The sequence below is a fragment of the Camellia sinensis genome, chromosome 15 (genome assembly GCF_055761805.1).
Source record: "Camellia sinensis isolate YWXY chromosome 15, ASM5576180v1, whole genome shotgun sequence".
In the NCBI taxonomy this organism is placed as follows: domain Eukaryota; kingdom Viridiplantae; phylum Streptophyta; class Magnoliopsida; order Ericales; family Theaceae; genus Camellia; species Camellia sinensis.
Genome location: NC_138975.1, coordinates 76,038,802 through 76,050,933, shown reverse-complemented (window position 1 = coordinate 76,050,933; position 12,132 = coordinate 76,038,802). Strand labels below are relative to the sequence as shown.

Genomic DNA, 12,132 nt, shown 5'->3' with positions numbered 1-12,132 from the left:
ATATTATAATCTACTTAGGCACAATAAATTTCCAATATTACTGTACAAATTACACATCTTTTTTTTCCTCTCCCCTATCCTTTTAATTAATTTACATCATTAATTGATTTATTAGATTTCATTGAATTGTTTAATTACTCAGCATTTAAAATTAATTAATAACTTTTTTGCTCAGATTCTTGTTTTGTTTAATTTTTTTTTTCTTCATATTTGTTAGTGTTGAAATGGAGGATGGTATAATGGAGGATGGTGGACATGAGGGATACATCGAAGAAATGGGAGAGTTGGCCAAGGATAAATCACCATATCTTGGTATGGAGTTTCCTTCAGAAAAAGTTGCATATGAGTTTTATAATGAATACGGAAGAATTGTGGGGTTTAGTATTAGAAGAGATTATTGTAACAAAAGCAAGAAAGATGGTGTTCTGACTAGTAGAAAGTTTGTTTGTTGTAAGGAAGGTGAGAGGAAAAAGATAAACGGTACACGATGATAAAAAATCCTCGAAGTGAGACAAGAACAAATTGTAATGCACTCATGCATATATCTTTTAAGCGGGACTTGTCGAAGTGGATTGTGTCAAAGTTTGATAACAACCACAACCACCCTTTGTATCTTCCTCAATGTACTCATTTGATGCCATCTCAAGGAAAGGTATGTGATACTCAGGGTATAAATATTGATATAGCTGATAAGATTGGAATATCTCTTAAGGCTTCGCATGATCTTATTAGTGCTATAGCAAGAGGGAAGGAATTTGTAGGGTTCACGCGGGAGGATTAGAAAACCTATGTATGTGCAAAAAGACAACGAAACTTGCAATATGGTGAAACAGGGAGCTTATTAAGATATTTCCACCAGCAAGTGGCAGAAAATCCATATTTTTACTATGCCTTTCAGTTGGATAACAATTATCAGATGAGATGATTACTAATATTTTTTGTGCTGATCATCAGATGATAACAGATTATGGGCTTTTCGGTGATGCGGTGTCATTCGACACAACTTTTAGAACAAATAACGAGTACCGTCCACTTGCTTTATTTTCTGGCTTTAACCACTTTAGAATGACAGTGATTTTTGGTGCAACATTATTGTATGATGAAACTGCAGAGTCATTTGAATAGTTTTTTGAAACTTTTTTGGATGCAATGTCGGGAAAAAATCCTATTAGTTTTTTCACAGACCAAGATCAAGCAATGGCTAAGACAATTTCACAAATCATGCCTGAGGTTTTTCATGTGTTGTGCACTTTTCACCTAATGCAAAATGTTTTAAGGCATTTAGGTTACTTATTCAAGAGTGGTTAAAAATTTAGTGGCGATTTAAAAGCTTGCATTTATGACTACAAGAATGAGCATGAATTAATTGAAGCTTGGAATTCTTTGATTGATAAATACAACTTGCAAGAGAATGAGTGGATGAAAAGAACTTGGAGAAAAATAGAGCAATGGGCGCATGTGTATATGAAGTGGGTATTTACTGGAGGAATGCGAAGCACACAACTTAGTGAAAGTCTAAATGAAGCATTAAAGAGATATTTGAAAGGTGATCATAACATTGTTCAATTCTTTACTCACTTCAATCGAATTGTTGTAGATAAGCTGTATGAGGAAATTTCAGCAATATATGATTCTAGACAAAAGTTGCCAAGTATGAAACTAAAAAAGTCTCCCATTTTAATCCAGGTTATGAGTTTGTGCACCCCTCCTATCTTTGATTTATTTCATTATGAGTTGAATACGTCCCTTTGTTATCAAGCGAAGCAATTTCATGAGTTAGAAGGAGAAGTTAAGTGCGTGATTGGCTTGTATGGTAATAATGAAGAGTATATTGTGGAGGGTAGGGTGGAAGTTACTAGACTAAGAGGAGAAAAAAGCTGTCGAGAAATACATTGTACTTGTAAGAAATTTGAGAACTTTGGAATTTTATGTAGTCATGTAATCAAAGCACCTGATAGAATGAATGTTATGGAAATTCCTGAAAGGTATTATATTAGGCCGATGAAGATTGGATGCAAAAGATTGTGAAATTGAAGATAAAATGTTATAGTAGATGAGGATGATCCGAAGTTGTTGATATTAGCACGTTATAAAGATCTTTGTCCAAAAATGGTGAAACTAGCAACTCAAGCATCTATGCACAAACCTGCCTATCAATTGGTTGATTAAGGGATTAAGGAATTGTGTGTAAAAGTAAATAATATGATAAAGGGAGTTGGAAATTTTGGTACCAAAGAATTAGATGCGGATGACCCCAAGTTAAGGGCATAAAGAAGAAAGATGTTGGACACAAAGGGAGGGGTAGATTCAAACCTTGGCATGAGATGATGAATAAGAAGGCAAAAGTTATTTCACAACCAACCCGCCTTAGTAAAGTATTACTTACGTACTTTTGAAATTTCAAATGACATGCATTTATTTTTATAAATTGTGTAAAGTATTGAAAACTTTTTAAACTTCTTTAGACTATTGGTCAATCAAGCAACACTACAAATGTTCAAAATTCATCTTCAAGCCAACTACAGTTTAGCTATTGTTTTATGTTATTTATTTATTATTATTATTATTATTTTTATAAATTGTGTAATGTATTGATAAATTTTACAACTTATTTAGACTATTGGTCAATCAAGCAATATCACAAATATTCAAAATTCATCTTTAAGCCAACCACTAGGGGTGAAATCGATGCGGTTCGGCCAATTTTTTCGTAGTTTTTGCACCAAACCGAATTAATCGGTTTTATTTTTTTGGAAACCGAACAGACTGCAATACATCTATAAACCGAACCAAACCCTTTTATGCGGTTTCGGTACGGTGCAGTGCGGTGTTACGGTTTTGGGCCTCACGTTTTGGGCCTACTTTTATCCATTAACAAAAGCAAGATCAATTATCCCCAACCAAGCAAGCAACAGAGAAAAAAAAGATTTATTTCAAGTCCAGAGAATATATATACAGAGTGAAAAAGAGGAAAAAGAAAGAAAAATAAAATTTGAAAAATAGAGGGGAAGAATATCATAAGCAAAAGACCATGCGATCAAGTTGTTTGGCAAAACGATTCCATTGCTTCTCAACGAGCAAGTCTCAGTTTTTACAACACCACTAAAAACAACAAAAACCCATGTTGATTCTGATGAAGATCAAGATGATAATCATCAACGACACCACTCTACTTCCCATCAAAATCTTCTTTTTTCAACCTCTTGTTCGACCCAAAATCAAAACAGAGTTGGAGATGTGCAAGAAAACAACCAGGTACTGATTTGACTTTGTGTATTTCGATAATTTTTCATAACTAAAAAACAAAAAGGATTTGTTCAAAAAGTAAAACAATAAAAAATAGGGTTTTCAACATAAAAAATTAGGGATGAAATTTACCTGGTACCAAGATTTTGCTTCAAGATTCTGAGTAATGGATGATGGTGGTGGTGAATCTAAGAGTGCCTTAGTAAAAACCCTAATTTGTTTCTCACCCTTGGTAAAAAAACCCTAATTTGTTTGAACTTTGAAGTGAAGACAAAGAGTAAGAAAGAGACAGAGAAAGAATCTGTGAAAGAGAAGCCCAAAAGTTCCCAACTTTTTCACCGTGGTCAACTTGGAAGGAAAAGTGCTGCCTTATGTTATATATATATATATATATATATATATTATTCAATGGACTGTTGGGATTAAAACACATGGATGGCTAAGATGGAGTCTTATTTGGTGCGGTTCAGTTCGGTTTGGTGCAGTGTAAAACTCACATACCAAACTAAAAACCGAAAAAATGGAAAAATTCTACCGACGGACTGAAATACAAAAAAAAAAAAAAAAAAAAAAAAAAAAAAAAAAAAACAGACCGTTAACCGGTAGTTCAATTCGGTACGGTCGGTCGGTTCGGTTTCAATGATTATTCTTTCACCCCTACCAACCACAGGTTAGCTCTTGTTTTATGTTATTTGTTTATTTTTTTAGACTACGTTGTATAGTGTATTTACTTTCATGGTGTTTTATGGAGTAGGATGTTGGGAGTCTCTATTGGCCACAATTGATAAATTATGAGTATAATCTTTTCACATGTGATACTAATTCATACTCACCACGGTATCCACAATGACCGCCTCTGTCTTTCTAAGCATCACATAGTCCACAAAGTTCTCAAGTAATATATATATATATATATATATGTTTGTAATGTAATTTAGTCCATAAAATTTATTCTGATGAATTTTCTTTTTCTTTTTTTTTTATAGAGAATATCACTGAATCTAGCGGGGCACAATCCAATGGAGACCGAATTTAGAAATGAGAGTTCTTTTGATTTTTCTATTTATTCCAAACCACCCCCACAAAATTGACATGGAGATCCACTTTGTAGTTTTTGTTTTTGAGAATTGAAATTGGAGGTTTTTAGAATTTTGTTTGAATGATTTAAAATGGTTGAGAAAGATTTTAGGATATTTGACAGGAGATTTTGAAGTTTGAATTGTAAGATTATAGGATCTATATACTAGAAATCAAAACACTATGAATATAATTAATTACTAAAATATAAACTTAAATACATACCGTTTAATTCCATGATTGTCTTGAGTTTTACTTCTTTGAAAGAAGATGGTATTCACAATCGGAAAACCTTAGCACCAGCTCTTCCCCTCCTTCTCCTAATCTTTATGTTGTCTTTCAATGGGGCTGACAACCTTTTGATCTACATATATATAGATATATGTAAACCCTAATAAGGATAGGAGAGGGGACTGGGCCTAAATAAAACAATTACTGGGCCCTCCCATTAAGGAACCCAAAAAACTTAAAACAGGCCTTACACCTCCATATCACATATCCACATATAAAATAATATATACACTAAGATGACCATGGCCCAAACTTTATGGATCGCAATAATAATTTTGGGCTCATACCAGTCAATCTATCTGAATCACGTTCAACCCGTTTTTCACAAACCAAACAAAATATAGCCAATGACAGCCTAATTAAGAATAAATTCTTACATTCTCCCACTTAGGCAACATTGACTACTTCTTTAAAAAAAATATTTTATTTAAGAAAAAATGACTCTCGGGTTAAACAACTTTAGTGGCCACATAAACATGATTCAGAATAGAAATATCTCAGCACAGAATCCCGTTGAATGAGAAATATTATTATCGAACTGTAGCGGTAATTATGCTATTGACCAACATAACACCTTCCACAATTACAAACACTAATATCTCACCAACATGGATTCCTATATGTGATAAAGTGTAGTGTGAAATTTCAGCATAATTGATCCAAAAATTATATAACATGCTAATTCCACATTCAGTCCTCTGTATGGTCTTGACAAGACCCTGCAAGGAATTTTATTCCGTTTTACACTTCCAAAAGAATCCTTTATTCCTCTAAACCGAGGTCTTTCATGCTTTAAACCAAGCATCATTCTTTATAGATCCATATACACTTCTAAACCAAAGTGTTAATCTTTACATCTCAAAATAAAAATATAACTATAAGAGCTCATATAAGAGGTATACATATATGACAATTACCATTTATGTGTACACACACATAACTATAAACAAAATGTGAATAAACACATTAAACTTTATTAACTAAAATATACCATAGATAATATTCATGGGTAAAAAATTTCTTTAACCAAGCACATAAAAAACTGTAAAGTACCCATATGCTCAATATATTTAGCAAACTAAAATTTGGCCTAAGCCCTATATTTAGAAGATCAACTAGTATGTATTCTATAACATGTGCTCATAAAGAATATCATCTTCAACAACTCTCTAATTCAGAAGTATTTTAAATTTATGTATTTAACACCAGCAGAGTTTTTGTTGTTCTTCATAGAGAAAATTAAAATAATATATCATAATACATCTTTGTAGGTTTGGAGATGAAATTAACAATTCCAAGCTCTAAAATAAAATTCTTTAATCGTATAACTCAAGTCAAGCTCTAAAACATGTTGCATAGTGAAAAATTATAAGAGATTTTATGAAACTCTTTCATGAAACAACACCACATGCAAACATAAAAAATATAACCAATAATAGATACTGTATCGTTTGAGCAACTACCAAAGTCGACATAGTACAACCAATAATATTAACATAATTAATTCTTTTATAGACAATCGTATAATCTTTAATTCTCTATAAATATCATAACACTTTATATGTTCCAATCCAATGGTCAAGACTTAAATTAAAATAATAATTGTCTAACAAACTAATTACATATGCACCAAGTTTAATCCAAACTTCATAATTCATTAAACTCTCACAACATTAGCATACAAGACATTCCTCATGAACTTTTCTCAAAATCATTTTATGAATACTGAATGTTACTTAATCAGTCTCGATCACTAAGAAGAGCAACGTAAAGCTTTCAATTCTGCATATTAAATTCAGTAAAAATGTGATCTAGGTATGCTCTTTTAGATGAGACAAATAATCCTCTAAGTTATTTTCAAGTACCTTAATGCCAAACACATAAAATAATTTATCAAGATATTTCATATCAAAAATTTATTAACAACAATATCTTCACATCAAGTATTAATTCAAAATTATTACTAGGAAGTAAAATTCCATCAGTATAAAGGATCAAGTAAAAATAAATTGCTCCCACTGACCTTGAGATATATGCATAAAGTAACAGTATTATCCATAAAGACAAGTAATAATATTTGGTGAACCTTTAAATATCATTACTCAGAAATTCGTTTAAAACCATAGATAAAGTTGTTTAACTTACAAATCAAATTTATTTTGTTTGGTGAAGCAAGAGATAAAAATGTCATAATACCACTATGATCATTGTAAACCTATATTTATGACATTGGTAAGAACAATACTCTTTTCAAATCACAACCTCTTACAATAGCTTTGTATTTATTTATTTATCTTTAAAATACTCATTAGATTTCAAAATTTTTTTTTAAAAAAAGTATACTATGGTCTCATGTCCAATTAATAATTTCTACCAATTCATTTACCATATTACAAATCGCCAATATCTTCATCATACGTAACAATCATCTCTTCAATCTCTTGATATTGCTCATTTAGAAAAATAATATAATCGCAAGGATTTTTTAATTGTATGAGAATGTCTAGAAAGTTGCATGTGTTATACATCTTCAACTTTTATCAATAGACTGAATAGACACTTCAGATTCTACTTGCACTCTCACTTTCTCTATATGAGAATGAACGGACCAATTTATTATAATAGGCACGAGTGTATAGGAAGATTTATATATTTAAACTGTTTACCAATCTAATAACTTCACATTTTAAAAGCTTAAAAGATTCTTATGTCAGAATCAAGATAATAGAACCATTAACAACTTACAAAGTAACAGCAAATAGCTATAGGTCCCATTTTGATTTCAAAAATATATCATAAAATTTTTTACTTCTTTACAATCCCAAACTCAAAAGTTATTCTAAATTTTCTACTAGTTCACAATTCAAAAGTGTTTTTATTTTATTTTATTTTATTTTTAACTTAGTATTATATGTAAAGTATACACAAGTATATATAATAATTAAAAATATTCTATCACAAAAACACTCGTATAATTTAAACATGTTAACATACACATCATCATTTTATTAGAGTCCAATTACGACTCTCAAGTACTCAATTTTATTCTGAAGTTACAAGCATGATATATTTAAATTGATTCCACAATTTTGTAAAAAATTAATAAGAGGTTACTACATTAACCAAAATTATCATGTTCACTTTAATATCCATCTTCAATTAGTAATTTAAAAAACTTCACCAATATGTTTTTCAACATAAATGAGATAGACAAATGCATAACATCAAAACTCATTTATAAAATTGATAGAATAATTTCTCCCACACACTTTATGATAATTATCATCCAAGTCAAAATAAAATCTATTTCAATTATTATTATTATTTTATTTATTACCAAAATTAAAAATAATAACAATGCTTATTTTGTTGACATTAAAATTGAATTGTATTTCATGGATAATATAAAAATAACATTCTTTAAAATAAGATCAGTACTAAACTATAACTTAAATAACTTGACCAGAAAATAAAATTTTGATTAACACAAGCTTTTTTTTTTTTAAGCAATTTAAAAAATAGATAAGGAGATTCCGAAGGTGGGAAGAGCGTCATAGCTCACAAAAAATTCTAAAGAATTTTTCTTACTGGAGTTAACAATATATAAAGAGATTTGCAGAATATTCTGAAAAGGAAAACATAAAGCACTGAAGAGAGATAACAATTTATAAAATTGAAGGTATTATATAGAGCATTGTAGAATATAATTTATATTTTCTTATAAGAATCACCTAGTGGAATTCTAAAACTCTGCTTTGTTAAATAGTTAATATTGAATATAATTTCAATCTTTCACACTATATTGAGGTATTAATATAAATGGTTAAGAAGGTGCATTATCAAATATTTCAACATCTAAATTAGTTAGATTTAAAACTAAGTCAATATCCATTTACGGATTCACAACCAAAACTTTAATGGAGTAAATTTGATTTTCATAAAAATATCTCATTTCATTGCTTTCAATTCAATATAATATCATTCAATTATATATGGACAATAATAATTTCATAATCACAATTAATATTCTCAAATATTTAAAATGTATCACGCTTAAACTGAATATATAGAAAGTATTTTCACAACTCCAACTTTTAATTATACATAGACAATTAGTATAATCTCACAAGAATATGCTGCGAATAAACTTTAGCAATATTCTCAGATGTGCCAGAATGTATCACTATATAAACACCTTTGGGTTGAATATATAGAATACAATCAACATCTTTAAACTTCAATAAAATCTTAATTAATTATACATGGGCAATAATTATAATCTCACAACAATGGGCTGCAAATAAACTTTAACAATCTTATTAGATGTTTCAGAATGTATCATCATATAAATATCTTTGGGCTAAATATATAAGACACATTCTAATACCTATAAACAAGTCAACTAGCAAGAATGATTTATTAAGAAATTATCTCCTTTGGGTAGATAAATTCTTTGAAAAACAATAAAATTTCCCTTACTAGTGGCTCACAGTACCTCTAAAATTAATACACTCAATTAACCCCCTTTGGGTAGGTAATTGAGTGATATAATATTAGAAGAGCTTCCCAGAATCCTTATTGGTAAATCAGTTTAAATCTCAATAAGTTAACCACTTCGGCAGTATCACCCATATTGATTAAAAAATCTTCCAACTGGGACTACAAAAATAAATATTTGTCCACCTTCAAAACTTTATTTATTTATTAATAATAATACAATCTATAACCCATCATGCAATATATTATTTAATTATAAAAATAAAAAACAATAACATTTTTTTTGGGGGGTAAGAAATCAAACGCATAATTTATAAATTATACAAATTAATTTTAAAATGGAAAGTGGGTGACACACAACAATTAGGTCATATGACTTTTATTAAATTTTCGACATATCCAAGTGCCCATCAAATCATATATACTAAAAATCATACTATGAATCACCACTAAACAGTTACTTAAGAATAATATCTCGCATATGAATTTACAAAAATTACACCAAAGTGATATGCATGATATAGAACTCTTAAACAATCTTAATATTTATGTAAAAGTCATAAAAACGAATATGTTTCATATCTTTTGCAAATATTTGATTAGGTGAGATTTGAGATATATATATATATATATATATCAATACAAATTCAATATACACACGTCCATATTTCACAATTTTCATAAAACTACCAGATCCAAATTACTATTTTTTTATTTTATAAAACACAATTGGAAGCAAACTATCAATACACAAACAGTATATATTTGTTACATTGAAAAAGTTTTCTTGAAATTACTAAAGCACGATTTTGAGATGCAAAAGCATCATTCAGTAAAAGAAATATTAATTTATTCCTTATTATTATATAAAATAATTTTACTGAAATAATCTGTCATGATTTTGATTTTAGTATAAACTTGCTCTGATACCACATGTAAGATTATAGGATCTATATACTAGAAATCAAAACACTATGAATATAATTAATTACTAAAATATAAACTTAAATACATACCGTTTAATTCCATGATTGTCTTGAGTTTTACTTCTTTGAAAGAAGATGGCATTCACAATCGGAAAACTTTAGCACCAGCTCTTCCCCTCCTTCTCCTAATCTTTATGTTGTCTTTCAATGGGGCTGACAACCCTTTGATCTACATATATATATATAGATATATATAAACCCTAATAAGGATAGGAGAGGGGACTGAGTCTAAATAAAACAATTACTGGGCCCTCCCATTAAGGAACCCAAAAAACTTAAAACAGGCCTTACACCTCCATATCACATATCCACATATAAAATAATATATACACTAAGATGACCATGGCCCAAACTTTATGGATCATAATAATAATTTTGGGCTCATACCAGTCAATCTATCTGAATCACGTTCAACCCGTTTTCCACAAACCAAACAAAATATAGTCAATGACAGCCTAATTAAGGATAAATTCTTACATGAATGCCTCAGAATTATATATATATATATATAGATATAGATGTTGGATGTGAATTGAATATATCTTAGCCTTAAGTAGGTTTTTTTTTTATTTATTTTTTTTGTATACAACTTTTTTTTTTTTTTTACAGTTAAATTTTTTTTACTTATGGTTTGATAAATTGATCTGTTCAATTACAATTTTTTTTTTCCTTTCCATTTTACTTTTGATGCATTTAAGTCAATTTTGAAAAAGTCAGAGCATGTATGATTTGTTTGATTTTAATTTTAAAATTAATCTTTTAAAAAAAAATACAATTTATTTTGATAAATTGATTATTTTATTATAATAAAATAAGAATTAATGAGACACTTACATATATATAAAAAAAAAAAAAATTAACTTTTGTACTCCAACACAGATACCTTTTGCTTGGAGTATAGAAAACTAAAAAATAAAAAAAAACAAAACTAAGGCTCTGTTTGGTTGTGAATTCAAAATGTAATTCCACATGTGTATTTCAGTATGATGTTTGGTTGTGTGTTTGGAATCAACTTTCCAAACTTCTGCAGAGAGCTCTGTATTACAACCGCATTTTTTGTTCAAATTTTGGCCAGGGGAAGACCACGCGGACGTCCTTGGGGACTACCGCCCGGACGTCCATGGGGACATCCACCTGGATGTCCTCTGCTGTACAGGAAATTTTTTTTTTTTTTTTTTTTTTTTTGCAATTGATTTATATAATTGGAAAAAAAAATTTCTGAAATTTTTTTAATTTTTAATGTGCTTTAAAATAATTTTGAGTTGTATATTTAGTTATGAGTTGTAAATTTTTGTATCACATATCAAATATCACATCAACAATTCCCCACTCAAATCAAACATCTTTTCCAAAACTATTTTCAAAACTCTTTACCAAACAAATTTTCTACACTCAAATCATAATTTTACAACACACAAATTCAAAATACAATTCATACTCTCAAATCACATTTACAAAACACAACCAAACGCAACCTAACTCTTTTACTCTAACACAGCAGAGACTTTTGCATGGAGTGTAGAAACGGCGGCAGCTGGTAAAGTAAAGGTGTCAAAGACTCGATAAAATCCTTACATATAAATTGAAAAAAAAACAAAACTAAAAACAAAAACAAGTGATAAAACAGTACGATTTCGAGTCACACAGCAGGCACGGGAGTAAACACGGGGACCCTGCATCCCTATTATAAACCTTGTGCCCAAATCAAATCACCGACGGAACAGCTGGGTGTGAGTTTCAACATTAATTAAGGTGGCCATCAAATCCCCTCAACTACTTCTTCAATCTTTTCTGGCACATTCATTGCTCTCACCTCCCTTATTTACACCACTCTTACTGGTATTTTGTCTTTACTCTAACAATATCAATACGGTAATGTTAGGGACATCAAATTTTCTACCAAACAAATAATTAAATATTTTACATGGGTGTGGGGTCCGCAATTTTGTGGACCCCACACCCACATGAGAGATTTGATCATTTATTTAATAGAAAATTTGAGACCTCTAGTATTTTTCATATCAATATGACCCTC

The 12,132-nt window shown here is 29.7% G+C and overlaps 1 protein-coding gene across 1 annotated transcript; it reads left to right on the top strand.

Moving 5' to 3' along the window:
* The first annotated feature begins 224 nt into the window (after positions 1 to 224).
* LOC114308742 (protein FAR1-RELATED SEQUENCE 7-like) lies at positions 225 to 1,125 on the top strand. Its single transcript, XM_082908334.1, has 3 exons — positions 225 to 459; positions 648 to 757; positions 955 to 1,125. The coding sequence occupies exons 1-3, from the start codon at positions 225 to 227 to the stop codon at positions 1,123 to 1,125; spliced, it is 516 nt and encodes a 171-aa protein (XP_082764460.1).
* Positions 1,126 to 12,132: the final 11,007 nt, after the last annotated feature.